At 43.2% G+C, this 21,373-nt stretch overlaps 1 protein-coding gene across 2 annotated transcripts in view; it reads left to right on the top strand.

Annotated features, from left to right (window-relative positions):
* The window catches only part of CPLANE2 (ciliogenesis and planar polarity effector complex subunit 2), a 137,629-nt gene extending 118,397 nt beyond the window's left edge, over positions 1-19,232 (top strand). For both annotated transcript variants that reach the window (XM_078642840.1, XM_078642839.1), the window contains exons 3-6: positions 1,001-1,153; positions 11,599-11,723; positions 12,425-12,561; positions 17,046-19,232. In XM_078642840.1, the coding sequence (XP_078498966.1) occupies positions 1,001-1,153; positions 11,599-11,723; positions 12,425-12,561; positions 17,046-17,310 (680 nt within the window). In that variant the 3' untranslated portion in view covers positions 17,311-19,232. The remainder of the gene's footprint in view (positions 1-1,000; positions 1,154-11,598; positions 11,724-12,424; positions 12,562-17,045) is intronic.
* The last annotated feature ends 2,141 nt before the right edge of the window (positions 19,233-21,373 follow it).

Genomic DNA, 21,373 nt, shown 5'->3' with positions numbered 1-21,373 from the left:
GCTGATGGACCCACCCCTTGCCAAATCTGATTTTTGCCAAACCCTCTTAGTTTCATCAGGATGTTTCCACCATCATGTTAGATGTTTGAGTTTAAATTCCCAGCAGAAGGGATAAAGACAGTAAGGCCATAATGCTTCTGGTTCATCTTGTGGAGATGTGCTACAAGATCCCTCACATCTGCAAATGAGTGGGAAGAGAGTCTATGGTGTCCGGAGACAATTCATAGGTATTTTGGTTGTTTTACTGTTTTGGGATGTTCAAGTGTTTTGATCTTTGAAGTCAGAATATTAATAGTTCTGCTAGTGCAAATTAAGCATTTATGTTTTATTTTAATAAATACTCTTGCCATATCTCTCTCAATATCACATATCTCTCTCAATATCACGATTGAGTGTCAATTCGAAGTCAATTGATTCGGGGACGCCCGGTGCCTTGTGATGGCAACATGGAATTCTGTTTGTCTTCGCGTTTCTTCCTTCCCATTCGGAAAAGCTAATTTTAAGATTTGCTTCAAGGGAAAGCGTGGGTGATTATTGTTACACACACTATTCACATGTAGGGAATTATTTGTGGCATTGAGAACCATGGGTGAAACTGTGTGAAATGCATACTAAAAGAAACTCTTGCAACACCAGTATTATGAAACCAGTATGGAAGGATTGCATGAGACTTCATTGAAGTGTAGAAGGGCAGTGATAAGGGACATAGAGATACAGGAGTGTCTGGAGCCAGTGGTGAAAGAATGTTTCAGACTACGTTAAAGTGCAATTGGTCAGCAATGTATGTGGTGGTTGAAGTTTAAAGACTTTGATGTCTAAGTAAGTAAAAAACTCTATGTTGAAGAGTAGTATGTTAGTGAATTCCCCCAATTAAGCCCTGCTCAGTGCCATGATCCACAGCTCAGATTTTCTGCAGTGCCCCAGTTACTTGTTTTTCATGTGTTGCCTCGACTGCTGTTCTGCCGTTTTTTCTAATTTCTCTGCTGTCTTCTTCATGCAGGACTGATTGAGAGGCCAGTGCTTCCCCCACAAGTAGCTGCTGACACTGCTAGCTATAAGATTTTTGTCTCTGGGAAAAGCAGCGTCGGGAAGACTGCCATGGTAGCTAAGCTTGCTGGCTTGGAGGTGCCTGTTGTTCATCACGAGACCACAGGTGATTACTTTTATGTGACTCTTACCCATTCCAGTTGCTCCAAGTTGGCTCCTTGTTGATTAACATGACTTACACATTGATTATTATGCTCCAAATGCTGCTAATGTTATGGATATTATTAAGCTTCTCAATGTGATCTTGTTAGTTGTGTTGTTTACGTTTCTTGTAAAGGGCTTCCTTGCAGTGCAGGTGCTATATCAAATTGCTTCTTAACTCACAAAGTGTTGACTACCTACCACCTCACACACAACACGGTGGCGCTCCTCAGGGATCCGGTGTATCCTCTGTATTCTTTAATATCTACGCTACAACTCTACCAAATCTGCTCAAATTATACAACCTCACCTGTTACAACTATGCAGATGACACTTAAATCATTTTAAAACAGATAGCCCCAAAGACCTCTACAATTCACAACTTGATTACTGCCTCCATGCAATAAACATTTGGAGGAGGAAAAAGCATCTAAAGCGCAATACTGCAACTGCAGAAATTATGTCTTGCGGACAATGGCAAAAGTACCAGCCTACCACCATATGACCTAAGGAACGTGACCCCTCCCCCCCACACACACAATATAAATAGAAGTTAGAAACCTAGGATTAAATATGGATTCAGACCTAGTCTTTATATATATATTTTTAATAGTGTATATTAATGTAACAGACAGTGCCTGGTTCATGATGCAAACACTACTTTGCATCTTCCCATACCTTGCATACCAATATAGTCTGCAAGCCATCCTCACACTTGTAATCTCCAAGCCTGACTGTGCCAATAACCTGTACATTGGTGCACCCGCAGTCATCATATGCCAAATATAATCATGCAAAATACTGCTGCAAGGCTACGTCTCTGCCTTTGCCCAAGAGAACTCATGGCTTCAGTCCTGCAGTGGCTCCACTGGCTTCCTACAGCGAGATTAGCAATGTTCAAGGAACTCTGCATCAGCCACAGAGCCACCTAAGGAAAAGGACCATTCTACCTACAGGATAAATATCAGCAATACACACCAAATAAAACATTACACTCCAGGCTTGCACCACTCATCACCTTACCTTACCATAAGACATCTGTAGGAGGCACTGCTTTCTCAGTACAAGCTGACAAGCTCTGAAACTCACAACGAGCCAACATTAGAAGCACACAGGAGCATATACACTTCAGTAGATAGTTGAAAACATGGCTGTTCCCTACATAACTGCACCACCCCTGAGCTCGGAGAACATGGCGGCCGCAGGCTAGTGCGGTGCGCGCGCTGAACGCCGAGCTCCGCACCACGGAGCTGCTCATCCTCGTCCTGTCTCTTCCCGAGGCCCTGATGTGACAGAAATCACGCTGTTCTCACCTGCTGGGGGTCCGGACGTATAGACACGGTGCTGTGTGCTGTGGGCGTCACGTCTCCGGAGCGTTTGCCTGCTCGTCTGTCTGGAGCCTGCGGGGACCAGTGGTGGCTTGGCTGCTTGGCGTTCCTTCACCTCTCGGATGTGTTACGCTTTACGATCTCCTCCACCCAGCAGCTCTCCGCCCCTCCGGTGCCTGTGGCACAGGGCAGCCGTGGAGCTACGCCGGGGGCGCTCGGCGAGGGGGCAGCAGAGCGGTAGGCTGGGCTGTGCAGGCTCAAGGGGGGGCGGAGGTCCAGCTACTACTGCAGAAACAAGGTGGTGAATTTATTTCCCCTGCTCAAACTAGACGGGAACAGGAGGCAACGACTGGAGGAGACTCAGTCCCAGTAATTGGAGAAAGGAGTTGGGAGGGGGTCAATGTTTGCCTGGGGGCTCTTGTGAATCAGAGGGGCGAGAAAGACAAGATAGACAAGGAAATCTCCCAGAGAGGGGGCAGTGCCAAAAACTTTAGCTTGGTAGTAGGGAACCTGGAGAGGATACAAGGGGTCAGCAAAAGGCTACTACAAATCCCAGAATCCCCTGTTTTAGGAGCAGCGGCAGCAATCGACCCCTCTGCATCCATTTGGACAGCAACTGAGCCCTTAATTTCTACTCCCAAGGGTTTAGCAAGGGGGAAGGAGAAGCCAAATCAGAGATCCAAGCCAAAACCCAAAGGGAAAAGAAATAAAAAACACAGTAATTCTGGTCCTCAGGGGGGCTTGAAAGCTTTGAGCTCTCCTTGTAACGCTGGGAAAGTAACTCCCTCTCTGCGCTCTTTTTTCAAAGTACTACCTCAGGTACTAGACTTGGTACCTTTTAATAATCCGATTGAGAGTCTCGAGAATGTCGGTATAGGTACCCCTTCTGGTATTCTGCCTGTTAACAACACTGAGCCGAACATCTATAGCCCCACTGGAGCCCTGGAAATCTCTGGTACACCCACTTTAGTCACTGTAATGGCTAATCCACTGTCCCTGTCGCCATCTAAGACACTAGTGAATACTCTGGAAAATGACGGAGAGGGGCAAGCTTCGATCCTTACAGGCGACTTACGAAGCTTAACAGTTCAGGAAGAAGAACGAGACAGCCCTACTAATGTAACTAACACCGAGTCTGCGCTGGAGGCTCTGGTGGCCTCGATTGCCTCGATGAGAGTTGAGATCCGCAACGACTTTCTGGTCTCTAAAGCTAACCAGAATGATATTCGGGCATCATGTGAAGCACTAGAGCGCAAATTAGATGGCCTGGGAGAAAGAACATAGGCACTTGAGAGCTCAGCAGGAGTAATGAAAGCTAATTTAGATGCAGCTGAGTCTAAGATTCATACTCTACAGAGAGAAGGGGACGCAATGAAAGATAGACTGGAATTATTCACGCAGGAACAACTTGCGCCTCTTGAAAATCCCGGAGGGAAAGGAAGGTGGAGATCTCAAAGGTTTTATAGTTAACCTCCTGAAGGAATCCCTAAACCTCGAGGAGACAGTAGAGGAGTTGGACAAAGATATACAGAGAATCCATAGAGACCCTTTCCGATTAAACTCTGGCAGAACTAAACCCAGGAAAGTTCTTATAAATTTTCTGACTTACGCCTTGAAGGAGAAAATTCTGAATGTGGCACTCAATCTTAAAACTGTAAAAGGTCCTGACTTCCCTTTCGAAGTCCGCTCTGATCTGTCCAAGACCACGCTTGACAGGCAGTGGGAGCTGGGCCAAAAGATGGATAAATTCAGAGCGGCTGGCGCAACAGTTCAAATGAGGTTCCCGGCGTTCTTACGTGTCATGTATAACAACAAGATGCATAATGTTAGATCCTCCTACGAGGCGGATGAACTCTTGGAAACTATCCGTAACCACTCTCAGGGTAAACTGTGACCAAAACCAGTAAGCCCCTTTTCTCTAATGCGTTGCACTAGTACCAGTTGAATCATAAAGGGGCAACACTTAGGCTTAGAAGGGCTTATAAGGGTTTATAAGGGCTACAGGAAGTTTTTAGGAAGGAAGGAAGGAAGAATACACAGATATGGGCACTTTTCTACCACATTAAAAATAAAAAAGTAAAAAGCAAATAAGTAAATAAACAAATAAATAAACACATAAAGGGGAAAAGGGAAAGAAAAGGAAAGAAAAAAAACCACATGAATAAACATAATAAAAAGAGAAAAAAAATGAAGCACTAGATATAAGGCCCTGTACAGGAAAATAGACAGGTATATTCTTCGGGATCTGGAAGTTGGTGGAGGGGGGGAATAAAAATTCAAAATAATCCTCAGAAGTCAGGTCCTCGAAGACTAGGCTCTTTAATAAATAAATCAATTGCCACAGGCAAGATAAACTAAGCTCAAAAAGGCAATAACTTTAACGCCGATAATAGAGAGTTAAACGCTAGGGAGGGTTGTGACAAATGACCTCAATCCAATTTTTATCTTGGAATGTCAATGGTCTGCGCGTGCGAGGGAGAAGAGAACGTATTTTACAATATCTACGAGATTCCCCAGCGCAGATCATTGTCATCCAAGAATCACATCTTCTAAAAAGTGAGGCCACCGAGATACTGAAAAAACAGAAGTGGATTGACAAATTCATCAGTACTGATCATAATGCCAATATAAGAGGAATCCTCTTAATTTGTAAAAAAGCTGCAAAGGTGCAGATCCTTAACTTCAACAAGGACAACAGTGGAAGATGGCTTTTAGTTAAGTTGTCTATTGATGGGTGGGTGTGTAATCTAGTCGGCTACTATGGTCCCAACATAGACGACCCATCCTTTTTAGAAACAGTCAGGAACAACTTAATCACTACCTCGGAACCTATAATATGGTCAGGGGACTTCAATGTTATATTGAACCCTAAACTAGATAAATCCACCTATCATGGTAGGCATAAAAATCATCCTCCATCCAAAGCCAGGCAGTCTCTCAAAGGGATTATGGAGCAAATAGGGCTGGCCGATCTATGGAGAGAAAGGGCGGGTTCTAAGCAAGGGGTATCTTTTAGGAACCTAAAATATAAACATACCTCAAGAATCGACTTTGCCTTGTTCAGTTATAGCCTTCAAAACTCTATATCCAGCATTAAGTATCTGCCCTCCCACTTATCTGATCATTCAGCACTTGTATTTATTTTAAAACTCCCAGCTCAAGTTAAACATCCCTCTTGGTCATTCGACCGCACCATTTTATTGGAATCGAAGGAAGTGACATATTTAAAGACAGAAACAAGCTCATTCCTTGAAACAAACTTATGTTCAGCCTCTCTTGTTACAGTCTGGGAAGCTTTAAAAGCCTACCTGAGAGGTTGTACCACAAATAGAGCCTCCTATTTGAGGAAAGTCTATCTATCGAAAATTCAAACTCTCGAAATGGAATTAGAGAAAACCGAGCAGAGACTGGTGGCATCACCTGGGTCAATACAAGATCAAAATAATCTCTCTGATCTGAGAAATCAGTTGGATAATATACTACAAGAGAGAGTGACTAAGAGGTGGGAGGCTAGCAAAATTTCAAATTTTGAATTCGGGGAAACAGCGGGCAAGATTTTGGCATGGAGGGTTAAAGCAGATCAGGCCAAAAGTCATATTAGAGGGATAAAGGTTGTAGGCGAAAATGATCTTAGAACATCAAATCAAGAAATTAGCATCGCCTTTAAGGAATTCTTTGAGGAAATATACAGGGAAGATATCCCTTATAACCAACTGTTAAGAGATATATGGTTAAACCAGAATCCTTTACCATCCCTGTCACCCATACAACGTGATGGGATTGAGATGGATATCTCTGAAATAGAAGTAAGGAGGGTCATTCTGTCACTCAAACATGGTAAAGCTGCAGGTCCGGATGGACTTCCCGGGGAATTATATCGTGTCTTGGTTGACGAAATTGCCCCTACTTTAACGGTCCTCTTCAACGACATCTTGAGGGAGGGTTTTGAGCCTCCTCGGTCATGGAGTGAGGCTACCATAGTATTGATTCCCAAATCTGGCAAAGACCCAACTTTATGTGGGTCATATCGCCCAATATCTCTATTGAACAGTGATTATAAGATCTTCACTTCCATCTTAGCGTCTAGAGTGGGCTCAGTAGTGGGGGAAATAATTCACCAGGATCAGAAGGGATTTATGAAAGGCCGCCAGCTCTCTGATCTAACGTACGACCTCGTGTGGGCAATAGACATCGCCTCAGCCTTCTCCCTCCCGCTGGCAACACTCACCTTAGACGCGGCTAAAGCCTTTGATAGGGTAAATTGGAAATACCTCAATGACATGTTGAAGAAATTCAACTTCGGGGAGAGATTCTGTCGTACTATCAAACTTATGTACAACTCACCATCAGCCCGGCTCCTAATAAATGGTACACTGTCTGAGGCATTGGGGATTTCGAGAGGCACTAGGCAGGGCTGCCGCTTTCCCCCCCCTCTTCAATTTGTACATTGAACCGTTTGCAGAAGTCTTAAGACGAAATGTACTCATTCCATCTTTTAGGTTTGGAGAGTGGGAAAAGCGGGTAGCTCTTTATGCAGACGATATCATAATCTTTACATTTCCGATCCAGAGACAACATTCCCAGAGGTAATAAGGAGAGCCATAGAGTTTGGCCGTATCTCGGGCTATGAGATCAACCCAAGTAAAACCGACATCATGGCTTGGAACATCCCTGACTTACAGTTAACCGTAACCAACTCGATGAGATATCTGGGTATTCGGATAGTTCATGACATCGACAAAATCATCCAAGTTAATCTCGCGAGAGTCTCTAATGAAAGCAAGAAACTCTTAAAATCTTGGTCTAGTCTCCCACTGACTGCCCTCGGCAGGATAAGTCTGGTGAAGATGTCCATTCTTCCTAAATTCACTTTTATTTTTAGCACTATCCCTCTCGCGTTTGATAACGCGGCCTTGGAGAAATGCCAAAGAGAGCTTAATTCTTTTGTATGGTGTTACAAATCGGCAAGAGTGGCATGGAAGAAACTGAGAAGGAGGAGGGAAAAGGGGGGATTGTCTCTGCCTGATTTGCAGTATTATGCGTGGGCATTCCAACTGTCTCACTCAAGAATGCTCTTAAAAGTCCCAACTAATACATCTATAGGTCTGATGTTTAACGCGATGTTGACCGGAGCCGGTTTACCAACTAATGGCTATATGTTCAAATACGGCGACCAGAAATACTTCAAAAAAGTTAAATTAAAAATTCTTATGTCCCAAGCGAAGACCTGGTTACATATAAGGAGGAAACTAGGATTGCCATATTATTCTAACTTTGCACCCATTTGGGAATCTCCAGGTTTGCCACTTTGTCTGGAAGACAGGCTGGCAATTCCGCTGAGAGAAGGAGGAATAGTAACATGGGGAGACCTGTTGGCAGGCGAATCATTGAGGCCTTGGGAGGAGTTACAGGACCAACTGGGCTCAGAGTTTTCCGGGTTTAAATTTTTACAACTAAACAGTTGGTTTAAAGCAATGAACAGGTCAGGGGTAACATTTGGGAAGTGCAGCACCACAGAAGAGAAATTGGTAGGAGGGGGTAAAGAAGTCTCGCAGTGGTACTGGAGCCTGTTAGAAGAGATAGATGGAGATTTTATCCTCCCGGAAAAGCTATGGGGCATAGAACTTGGAGACCAGAGTATCGAAATTTGGCAGAAATCCTGCACCCTGCTATATAAGTGTGTTAAACCAGCATGGCTCAGGCGTAACCACTTCTTTACGATCCATCGAGCCTATTTTACCCCTCTAAAACTGTCTAAATTCGTTCCAGGGAAAAAAATGCAATAAATGCAATTATATCGCAGCTTCAGATACTCACATGTTTATAGATTGCCCTAATCTATTGCAGTTCTGGGACGAGGTAAAAGCGACCCTGGATTCGATTCTTAATATCTCGATTTCTCTAACACTCTCCCTGATTATTTTTGGATGGGACAACAGTATAAAGGGCCATGCAAGGACATTTATGTTTTATGCAATATTACTTGCAAGAAGAGAGATATGCAAGGTTTGGATTGAAAAAACACCACCAACACACGCAAACTGGTTTACATCTTTGTATTCAACCTCTAAAACTGACATGTTGAGATCAGGTGGCTCACGTAACCGGGCGTTTTGGAACTATTTGGTTCAGTGGAAGCAATAACCGGGGTTTTTTTTTTCCCGGTCCAATGATTATGCCTTAGTAACTCCAAGAACTAGGCCCCCTCCATTTGGCTCCAAGGCTAGTTCAACTGGCGTAACACCAAGGTTGGAGTCACACCCCGTCCTCTCTTCAGGCCATCTCCTACCGAGGGTAACCAACAGCATTTTCAGGTGCAGTGGGAGGCTCGCACTCTGAGTTAACAAGTGCCTGGCAGTTGGAGGCTGAATAAGAGGAGGATCAGGCAAATGAGGATTTAAAAAAAAAAAATAAAAAAAAAAAAATAACTGCACCACCCCCACCCCGGTAACAAAGCCCAGAAAACAGCTGCACCCTCGAGCACAATCCTCATTGTACAACCCACGAATTAGAAACAACTTGATATGCAGGTAAGCTAAGAAGGGCTGACGTGAGGTTCTCCGTACCATTATATAGTTATGTACATGCATATATAACAGTTATGGTTCACCATAGTACTAACATCATGACATGCAGGGGTCAGCAGCAAATTATAACTTGTACCTTTTAAATTCACATACAACATATCTGCTATGAGGATTATCCATCACCAGCACTGTACAGCCAAAAACCAAACCACCAAATGAACAGGCATGGAATAAATGAAGAGTTCTGTCACACATTGCAGGACAATTTGCAGGGATTTAATGTAGTCCACCACTGCAGGTCCCAAATATGTATACAATCCGACTGCTTCTTTACAGCTCACAAAGACACTCCGATATGGGTTGATAATAAAAACGCATGTCTCTATAGATATCCCCACTTCTGTCTCCCTTCAATTATACCAACTCAGGACCAGCACTATACACAAACCCTCAGATTAGACAATCCACGGCAGTAACCAGCTAAACAGATTATATCATAAGAAATACCATAAAGGGACCTGCAGAGCTGTTCAAAGCTGCTGACATATTGAAAACCGTAAAACTGTACGTATGTCTCTCACACTGTATCATTCACCACACTGCTACATGCTGCATCCCATAATAAGATGACTGATCATTGTGCATGGTCTTCACGCACTACATGGAAACACTTCCCACATAGGATCAAAACAAAGGCAACCCTTCAGCTGCACATCCTACACAGTGCAACGTGCAACCCATGTAGGCAAGCGCTAGGGCACCCCACGTAGGAGTAGTAAGTGCTTTATAAATGCTATAATACAATACAATACCATAATCGGACAGATTGTTGAGGCAGGCAATGTTGTTTGACTGGGAGAGACCGCAGATGCTCTTGGTGGCAGAGGCCAGACTTTAAGGCACTTGTAAAAGGAGGAAAGCAGTCCATACTGGTTTGTGGTGTTAGATATGTGGCCTGCGAGAGTGAAATTGGCATTTTTAAGGTCCATGAAACATTGGTTGGAACAAGAAGGGAACATGCAATGTATAAACTCAATGGAAGGGGCATACTGTATTTTCTAACTGTGCATGGTACCTAGGTGCAAACGCTTTTCAGAGGTACATGTGTATTATGTCTTGATACAGAGATTGGTCTTAAAGAGCAACATTGTTTTGTGTTGCTGCTTCATTCATTTCCTCTGATCTGATTAGTTGTACTTGAATGTAAAGATAAAATCCACAATTAAAAATGATGCATGCAGTGCTATTCGAAGGATGACATGACCATCCCTCTTCTTTTCTTGTAAAGTAATATGATGCTTTTATGTTGACATTACACTATAGTAATTATTAATCCATCCGATTAGCTAATATTTTTCCAACTTATGATTGCATTTCTTCTCCATCATTTTTAACAATCCCATTGTTTGCGAAGGCACTTGCTGAATATCACATGTTTGTATTAATGATTCTCTTTATGGTTTCTCGTAATGAACTTTCTGTGAAAACGTATTTTGACCTGTGTCCTCGCTGCTTTCTCCTACTATTCTCTGCTTTACCAAACTCATGTGTCTGTAGTATGTAGTGTTGATTGAGCTCTGAGCTCTCCTCCATGTTTTCCAGTGTTCTTTGCACTTCATTCATTCTCTTAAACTGTCTGATAGCAAGTCCCCTACATTTCCAAGGTCCACCTTCTTGGCAAGCTCTTGCCTAACTATCTTTGATGTAATTTTTCATATTGGGTGTTTGTGGGTATTACAGATAAAACATGTGCTCACAATTTCTCTCTAAGGAGTTGGCAATGGAAAAAGGCTGAATGGCAGAGCCTCGAGTGTCCAAATACTATAAAAACAGTGGTTGCTACTGCTAAACTCACAGTACCAACTTTTATTGATTCCTTTTCTCTTGGAATAGTAACACCTAAATTAATGCTTTTTTAAACTGCTGTGCATATTCAAAGATATAAGCTCTTTCTTCATCTTTGGCTGCCTGTCACATTATCACTTGCTGAAGTTCTTTCACATAGGATTTTTATTATATGATTGCTCAGTCCGCTGTTGGCATAATTTCTATATTCACTGCCCACAGAATTGTTAATCATGAAGCTGCATCAGTAGTGGATATTGTGAATTTAAAATTATTCGATTTCCTTGTGCAGCGTGACCAGAAGGCAAGCTCCTTATGATCTTTTACCTGTGAGATAATTTTTTTACTTAAACTTGGTCAGCACGGGGTGATAGTTTGTTCCAAGTGGAAAACGCCTGCCACATAAATACATACTTTTAAACTTGTGTATGTTCAATACAAGGCCAGAGCATATTTGTTACTATTCATTCATTTTCTTTTTTTGATGTTTGTAAATATGTTAAATTGGCTGTTACAGCTTTTCCTTGAGTCTTAACATTTTAAAGTCAGCCGCCATTAAATTGCATATGATACTTTGTGACCATTGGCAACTCATAATGATAAACATTTTGAGCAGCATAGTGTGGGAACGTGATGGTCTCTGTATGAGAGAAACCGACTCAGTTGAGGATGTTGGCTGTCAGTGATAACACCTTTGGTTGCACTTCCAGGGATTCAGACTACAACAGTGTTCTGGCCGGTGAAGCTGAGAGACAGTGAGAGAGCAGTTATCTTCAAGCTACAGTTCTGGGACTGCGGGGAAGCCACGCTCAAAAAGTTTGACCATATCCTGCCAGTAAGTGTCCTTGCACCTGTGTGTGTGTGTGTTGGGATGTTTAGAGGTCGAAGGAGACCCGATCCTTCAACATTCTGGTAAGTGTGCACACTTCTGGAGTGGAAGGAAGTGGGTTCTATAATGAAATTCGTTATAATTTGCTAGTATTTGTGATACTGTTTTTAGAGGTCGAGAGGGGGTGGCCTATTCAGCGAAATCATTCATTTTCGGCTGCTATGTGTCTGCTGTGGGGAGCAGATGTACCCCTTTGCAGTTGCAGGGAAAAGTTAGGATCTTGTTCACAAAGTTCAGTAACATTATAATGAGAAAAGAGAGTAGTCCGTGGCCAGTTAAGAAAGGTGTCTTGTCCTACTGGTAGATTACACCTATTGGGGAGGATGAAGATAGCAGCAGACTTCTTAAGACGCATTTTTCAGGAGGAAATGGCTATATAAAGATTGCTGTAGGTTTGGCGCCTCCGCAAGTCGCGTAGACTTGTCTAAAACGGTAAGTCATATTTTCCCGGCAGGTGAGGGCACTAGTGTCCACTGCGGGGCTTTCAATTATATCCTGATAAATTGGTGTGTTCATAACTGGTGGCATGTAGTAATATGTTCTGTGTGTTATGGTACTTTTTTCACTCGGTCTCTTTGTCACTGCACAGTTTTTTTCTCTCTCTCGCTTTTATCTTCCATCTTACTCTCACCCTGTCTCTTTTCTAGGCCTGTAAGGAGAAGGCAGATGCCATCCTCTTCCTCTTCTCGTTCACCGACCGGTCATCCTTTGATGATTTACCCAATCAGATCTCTCGGGTGGCTGAGGAGTCTGAACACATTGTGAAAATAGTAATTGGCACCAAGTATCCTTTCATTCAGTGAGTAGCTTAAGACCATCTCATATGTCAAGCAGGGTACTTTGAGCCCGAAGCATAAAAACACCAGAATTTCCAGTTTGTCAGTTTGAGGGCAATTGGTGATAAGAGTTCAGCCATGAGCTGGTAGCAGGGGAGACAAGTCTTTAGACCTGGGTGATGCGCTTTGCAGGGCCCTCCTTTCTTGTAACTTTGTGTGTTTTTTTCCTCCCCACTCAGCTACAAAGAATATATTTACTATTAAAAAGGTATTTTGCTCATGAAGCATTAGTGGCAGTTTGTACTTCACGATCCCATCACTCTCTATCTAATCATACGGTATGATTGCTTAAATGAGAACCTTCACTGAAGAGGTACCTTCAGAAGCCATTCCTCAGACCTTGGTGGCAGAAAGGCGGCACCTTGTATTTCTGCTTCCAATTTGGATATTCTGCAAGAATTGTTGGTTTAAGCTCTGCCTCATCTTGAGTTTAAACTATATTTCAATATTTTGGCAGTGCTTCCTCTTCTGTTGCAGGCTGCTTCAAATGTTCATTAAAATTCTGCTTGCATGGTTGTAGAGCCTTAGTAATCTTAGATTAAATCTTATTTTCAGAAAGTGCACAAAGGCAGATTCAGTGATTATTACCATAGTTTAAAAAAAACCATTAGCCCCTGAGGCTGCATTGGGAGTGCCTCTATACAGGGTATGAAAGAAGTTAAATGCCATAACTCCCTGTGTCGCTACCAATGTCCACCACAAATGCAAAATCTTTTCTGTCACTTTATGACTGATTTCAATAGTCGGAGCCATGATGAATATATACAAATGCTTATCATCCAAATAAATAATGGAACAGCACAGATTTTACTAAACAATGGGGCCGGATGACTGCGACCACAATGATCAAAATATTCAGAAATAAAGTTGTGATCATTATGGCCACTCACCTTGTGCTAAGAAGAAAAGGAGTTGTGAATACTCCACATTAGCGGCTTGGGCTGGGATTGGGTATCGCCAAGCAGTAATGGTAATATAAAACCTGTAAAATATTGTTTCTGGTTCCTCATACTTTGTTCAGAGACAATGGTCTCCAAATAGAAACTCATAAATACTACCACAAGAGAATAACATGAAAGTTCTGTAGCGCATTGGAGCAACGGAAACCAGGAAGCACAGAAACGAAGATATGAGGGAGAGAAAAAGATGGATGGTTAGAACAAAGGATGGATGGGTGACTGGGTAGATATACGGATGGATAGTTACAGATGGATGGAGGCATTGATGGGCTGTATGAGAAAAGGAGAGATGAAGAAGAAAGATGGATAGAGAGAAGTGACAATGGATGGAAGAATGAAGAGAAGGAATGATAGATAGACGGATGCCCAAATGTGTTGAGATATAAAAGGCACCATGTGATAACCATGTTTTCAGATTTTCCTCAGAGATTCGCCCAGCAGAGTGCTGGGCTTGCTTGCCTCGTTCTTTCATTTATTCATTCACTCACTGCCATTTGGGATAGGGTTCAAAGTGCTGGGTATTTTATATTTGTGGTTACTCCCTTTGCTAAGAACATATTCATAGCTAAGCGTTGTTTATATATCACCCCCAGCTCCTTCCCAGAAGGTTTTTGCACCAATCCTCCAAGCGGGGGACACGAAAAATGGAGTCAGGGAGGTGGGTCCTGAAACGTGAATTCCCATAAGAAAATTCAGTTGGCACATGGAGCAAACCGCTGAATGAAATTACACCATTTTTGACAAAAAGGTAAAACGTTACTCGGTGTCCTTTTTGTGATTTAGTATAAATCCATTCAGCCATTTTCGAGAAATTTGTGTTTAGAGAGGTTTTCTGGTTGGGTTTGGAGAGGTTAAGTTAGGTATATCTGGAGGGTTGGGACCAACATAGTCCCACTGCACCATAATTTAAAAAAATGAGGAGGGAGGGGCTGAACAATGGACCACTGAGAGCAGGTGGAAGGGACAGGGGCAGCAAAACAGATCACGGATGGAGGTGCAGGGCCAGCACAGCAGACGAGAGGGCAAGCAGGAGGGATAGGGAATGGCAAGCTGACCACTGAGGGCAGATAGGAGGGGGCAGGGGTAGCACAGTGCACCCTGGTGGCAGGAGGGAGGGCCCAGAGGCAACAAGCTGACCATGAAGGGCAGGAGGGAGATGCGGGGCAGCAAGCTGACAACACAGGGCAGGCGGGAGAGGCAGGGACAGCACTACAGATCATGAAGAGCAAGCGAGAACGGCAGAGGCAGCACAAGGACAATGGAGAGCAGTTGTGAGAGGGTAGGTGCAGCAAGCTGACAGAGGAGGGCAGGAGGGGCTCGTAAGGGTAGGAGGGAATAGCAGCATATGGACAACAGAGGGCAGATGGGATGGGCAAAGACAGCATGCTGACCTTGGAGGGCTGGTGGGAGGGGCAGGGTTAGGGGCTGGATCAGCACAATGGACCACAGAGTAGGAAGGAGGTACAGGGAGAGCACACAAATGGCCTCAGACGGGAGGGTCTTGGAGCAACAGACCCTGTGTCCAACTGACATTGTGCAGGACATAGGCTGTGCGCAGTGGGGGGTTGACCGCTTACCACTGCGGGGTTTGGCCACCCACTGGAGGTGTTTGCAACGCACCCACTGTACATGGCCGAAGTGGATAAGTTGGCTTGGTATGATCAAAATCTCCAGAAATTCACAGAAAAAAACACAGGTTAGAGAGAGGTTATAGTTAGATGTTGTAATAAGATCTTAGGTTGTTTAAAAAAAATAAAAAATAGAAATCCAAAGGTTAAAGCAGTGATACTCCAAGTACAGCCCCAGGGCTGCATCCCGCCCTCCTGAACTTTACATGCTGCCCCCTGGTCAACAGCGTCATCGGACTGCTGTTTACTCGACTCAATACCAACATTAACAAAAATGCTTAATAAATGGGTACCAATGTATTTACTGGTTAATTGAAGTTAAAGAAAGGAAGTAACAAGGTTGTCCTGCACTGCTTAACTTTAGAATCGCCTTCATTTTTAAAGACCTCCTGCAGCAAAAGTGTAAAGGTATGATCAAGTTTTTTAACAATTCAAAAAGTGTATTTCATTAACATGCAGAACTGTTTTACCGTAGCGCACCAGATTATATTGGTGCACTGAGAAGTATTCTTTTTAAATGATGGTTTTCAAGCATTAATTTAGAAACATTCATTATTCCCTCCACCCTGACAACAGTGCCAGTAGTGAACTAAGATACAAGTCCGTTATTATGTTAACTCTTTGGGTCGCCAGGGTTTCGATTATAAATGAATATTATAGTTTATCTAATCACCCACAGAATTGTTTGTAGCACATCCTGAAGTCATGTATGTGTTAATGAAGAAAAAGGAAGTAACAATTGCTTAGGAGCACACAACTTGGTTAAGTGAAGAAGGTGGCATTAATCCCAAGCTTTTAGTTTAACATTGTGCAAATCAGACAGTAGATGTACATGCTTCACTTCCCCTACACTCACCTTGCCAAAATCGCCACCCTGGCCCCCCAGCCCCCGACGACCACCTTGCTGGCATCAATTCTGCCCTCTGTCACATCACATACCAAACTTTGTGGCCCTCCTGGGACAATGTATGCAAGCACCCATGGGTTTAAGTGATAACATAGTTAGGTGTTGAAAAGAGTTACAAAAAAAAAGGACTGAAATTCACCAATTATATTTCATTGAGCTAACTATAACTTGTGACCCCATCATGCACTGCTTATGACCTCACATATTACATCCCTCATTGCATTTTGAATTATATCTCTGATGACATTTCAAATTTCATCACTGATGACCTTGGGATATATATATGATGCTGGGTGAGGAAGAAGATTATTTGGGGTGTGGACATGGGTGAGGTGGGAAGAGAATTGTAAGTGGTGGAGAGGAGTGTTAAGGGTGGCACAGTGTCACAGTGATGGCTTAATGTATCATTGGAGTGAAGAATTAGAGGCACAGCCTGGTGGATGTGGAAAGTACTAAGGAAGAAATAGTGGGTGCTGGGTAGTAGTAAAATGTTGCAAATAATGCACCGTAGAGAAATAGTAAATCCAGGGATGTTCAAACCCATTTTGCTGGACTGGTACTTTGGATGATTGCGGTTCTTTTGCCAGGTAAAAAACTGGTATATGTGGTTCTTCAGTATGCTACATTAGATGCTTTAACCAGCCGAGTTGTCACGACAGGGGAAAGTGACAATTGTATTGGAATAAGTGTGAATCGAAATGGCTTAGATAAGCTTGACAGAGCTGCGGAGTGGAGGTGATGGTGGAGTGCCTGGATACTAGAATATAGTCTACACTGTCTGAATACAGATTAAATAGAGATGCTTGGTGATAGGGCAGCCAGTATACAGAGGGACGGTCAATGTATATAGTTGTTTGTCGTTGGTGGGTACTATGACCTGGGAGGGACATCAGTGTGGGCAGAGTGAACAAAGAGATTGTCCTTAACTGAGCTCTCAGATTTGATCAGTACATGCATGCTGATGTGACAGAGCGTGACCTAGCTGAATTCCAGCGCACCTGGCGCCTCCCCCTGCTGAGGATGAAGAGCGTTAATGGACCCCGCCTTTCAGATGGACAGACGCTGGATGGAAGGGCAGGGCTGGCTGATGTGTCACATGTGCTGAATGGACTGGCAGAGCATCTCTGGCACCAGGACCAGCTGATGGCAGGACTTGTTCTGCCAGGAATCCAGCCACCTCAAGAGGATACTTTATACTTATAGAAACATTGTGGAAGTAGTCATTCCAACATAAAGAGGACTTGTATATACAAGGAGCAATGCATGAAATAGCCGAAGCCAACAGGGAGGATCAAATGGCGTTGCATTGGTGATAACAGAACTTTGGGAGGGGAGGAAACTCAAGAAAAGCCCATCATGATGCAGCTTTAAGCGGTATCTCTCCTTACTACACTGTGCACTCTTCATTGATCACGACAGACGTGTGATCCTTCTTGTGATGCAACTGTATTTTGACATCTTGAACAGTCCCCCAATGCTAGTGCCCTCAAAGCATATTTCTCCAAAGTGGAGCTAATGTGTCAAACATGGTAACCGGACATGCTGTAGTTCCATGTGGAACACATTTGGGATTCAGATATTGCTATGGGAAATGTGTTATATTTTCTTTCTTTTTTCAGATAAGGAACCCCTGGCTCTGAGGGAGAATTCTCTAACTGGAAAGATAATTTAGACGGGGGTTAACTTGTTTAAAACCTCTTAAATGTGAGAAAGTGTCCATAAATTATTTCAAAATCTACAACGTCGCTACTTGAACTGACTGTGTACTTTGTCAAGCTGGGACCAGTAATAGTCCTCTATCCAGGCATGTACATGTATCATTAAAGCAGCGGCTTGTACTGTTAATAGTTCTTTAAAGCATGTCAAGTGTTTACATCCATGCAGGTGAATAGCAGCTGTTTTATGTCAGCGTGTTCATATTTATCTGAAACGGTCATCTGGGCCACCCCATTCAATACTACTTTCCTCATATGTAACTGCTGTTTTTCAACACCGGTAAAGCACTTGAGTCACAATTTTTCACCAAAATAAGTTTCCTTTACATTGCTGAAAATGGGTTCAAGTTTCTGATCGTGTCACTTGCGAATATCCTGCTCCCAGGCAAAAGAAAAAAGGTTCAGATGAACATTGCTCGTCCAAGGGAACTACCCGTGACAAACCATTGACCTTCCATCGTTGTTGGGACAGCATCACACAAGTATAGAAAAATGGCTGTTATTTAATTGCTTATAATTTAACCTAGTTTTTGTTTTTTGCATTTCTAGTTGTTTATTAAGGTATGGATTTACAGGAACAGATTTTGCAGGTAACAGGTTTTCAAAATTTGACACGGATCTGCAAACATAAAAGGGCACAAAAAATATAAATCGAAAGAAAATCCATATTCTATTTTGTATTACTCTCAGACCATCTTCCCGATCACATTCTCAACAGTAGACTTTCTGAATGAAACTTGACCGTTGCAAGATAAGGTCAAAATGTAGCCATTAATAAAATAAAATTGCAATTAGCCACAGAGACATCACCAGGATTTGGTGACAGTAGTTCTATAAATCTCCTGTTTGTATGCGTTATGGGTTGGGGTGGCCAACCCTGTGGCCACAGTGCTTAAGTGTTAATGTATTCATTTTTGTGCTATGTTGAAGAAATCTATAAAACTGCAGGGAGGTGATCATTCATGGTGTGATGAGATTACCTTATTGAATATCCAATTGGAATGTTATTTACTTAGCTTTCTTTTATTTGTGGAGGATTGTACCATTGCCTGCCCTGCAACATATAGTTTATCCTTAAATTTTACATTGTAGAGTTTGGCTTAGAACATTATGTGAAATTTACAATCAGTCCATTCATTAGTGTGTTTCATCAGCTTTGTTTTGAATGAAAATTCTTTGGAGCACGCACCAACGTTTGTATATTGACTATTGAGGTTTCACAGCCCCTTATTCTTATGACCTGGGTTGAACGACTTCATTTGCCCCCAGATCAGTGAAGTTGGACAAAAGTAGTAACTTTTGCATTTGTATATATGCAGGTGTGTATGTTCACTGCTTCCTGTTGAAGCTCCATAAGCACTTTTCAGAATAGTGGATGAAACAAAAGAATAAAAGTAAAATCTAACTTCAGCCTTGTACCTCACAGTTATTAAACCTCAACATCATGACAGCTCCTAATAAGTTTGCAGACTGTTTTTCCTCTCCTCGCAAATAATTGGATCCTAGCCAAAAGCCAAGAAGGGCTGACTATATTACCACCTGCCTCTGTCCATTACCAAATCATGATTGCTTGTGGTTAATCATGATGAATATTGCCAGACCCTGATTTGTGCATATGCTTACTTGGATTTTCACTAAGGTGTAGAGCGTAAGCCCTCATTCTGAATGGGCTGGTTAGTGTCCTATCTGTTGTAAATGGTGTTTTTGCCCAATGTGACATTCTGAGTTATGCACACAATCTTCCAGGCATTACCTAAAGGAATTTGCATCGGGAAAACAGGTTAGTAATGAAGAAAATGTGCAGATTAAGCATCAATAACGATCATGCACCTAGAGACTAATCCGTTTAAGGAGAGCACTGTCTACAAAGCCCCAATCTTATGTTTCAAGCTGTTTCACTTCACATCTGGGGTATATCCTGGTAATTGTGTGTTGTTTGCAGGCCACATAGGGTCTATAACCTGAACCCTACACACCTGCACTCACACTACCTTTCTCATCTTCTGCACCCTGCAGCGACAGGCTTTCCTATCCCAGGCATCCCAATCGGAGTCTATTTCAACTTCTGCATCAAAGTCTGTCAATAGATTTTGTCTCCAGTATCTCTCATTTCCTGCATCTCACACCGATAGTCTTTCTCGTATCCTGCATCCCGCTTTGCCAGTCTCTCTCTTCTCCCGCATCCCCTTCTGACAGTGTGTCTCATCCCCTGCATTCCATACTGTCAATCTCTCTCATTTCCGGCATCACATGCTGACTGTCTCTTTCATCTTCTGCATCTCACACTGACAGTTTGTCTCATCTCCTGAAGCTACATCTTACGCTGGCAGTGTGTTTTGATCCTTCCACCTTGTCTGGTCTCCTGGCGGTGTTCTGTCTGTCCTCGGTGATATAAATGTTGCTGTCCTTACACTGCCCTTGCACTGCATCACTTTCACTACTCCTTACCCTACTTCACACACCCAGTACTGTCACTGTCCTGCACTTCACCACTTTCACTACCCCTTACCCTACCTCACGCACCCCACACTCTAGCACTCCCTGCACTTCACGTTGGTCACTATATTACACCATACCCGGTCCCTACAAACTACCTCTGATAACAAAATGTACTACTTTCCACTGTCCGTACACTCCGCTACTTCCCTAAACATGACCACTGTCCACACCCTTTACCTTTGTTCTCTCACTCTAGTTGTCTCCACTTAGACCCTCTTGTTCTGCAGGAGCGCTTCCTGCCAGGGCACATGTCTGGGGCCACTGCCTCAACCCTCCACATATGTATCTGTCGCACGAGGATGAACGGTACCTCTGCCCTGCCTTTTTAAAATGTGGCCATATGATGCTGCGTGAAACATAGCACACCTGCTTAAAATGTCACTCTGCCTTGTATTTGTAACATAGGCTTCTGCCCTGCTAGTGTCCACTTGCCATCCAGGTAAAATGTGTCTCTAATCTGCCTTTCTGAATCATACACATGTCCTGCTTGTTTGGCGCGCACATATATATATATATATACTTGTATCAAATGCATCCCTGTACGGTCTGTGTGAAATGTATTTCTATCCGGTATGTGTGAAGTGCCGCTCTGTCTTGTCTGTATGAAATGTGCCTCTGCCCTGTCTGTGTAAAGTCCACCTCTGCCCTGTATGTGTGAAGTGCACCTTTGCACCTTCTATTTAGTGTCCCTTTGCCCTACCTGATGAAAATGCACCATGTCCCATGTGAAAAGTACCTCAGCCCAGCCTGTGTGAAATCCATGTGTTGTGACTATGATCTGTTCCTCTACCCGGCTCTTGTTTAATGTGCATCCCCTCTGCATGTGTCTTACCTGCCCGTGTGGCTAGTAGATCTAGCCTGTTCGTCTGTATAGTTCTGCTGTGTCTTTTGTTTCTACCCCGCCTACCTTGTTAATGACAACAAATCTGCTCTGAGTATAGGAAAAGCACCTCCCCGCTGCCTCAGTCTCGGCTGTCCCTCTGTTCATCTGATGGTGCAGTGCCCTGATGTGCCAGTCCCTAGGGTTCACTATAATAGGGCTTCACTGTTGC

The sequence above is a fragment of the Lissotriton helveticus genome, chromosome 5_1, assembly GCF_964261635.1.
Source record: "Lissotriton helveticus chromosome 5_1, aLisHel1.1, whole genome shotgun sequence".
NCBI classification, from domain to species: domain Eukaryota; kingdom Metazoa; phylum Chordata; class Amphibia; order Caudata; family Salamandridae; genus Lissotriton; species Lissotriton helveticus.
Note: the sequence above shows the minus strand (reverse complement) of the source record. Positions and strands in the feature narration are given on the sequence as shown.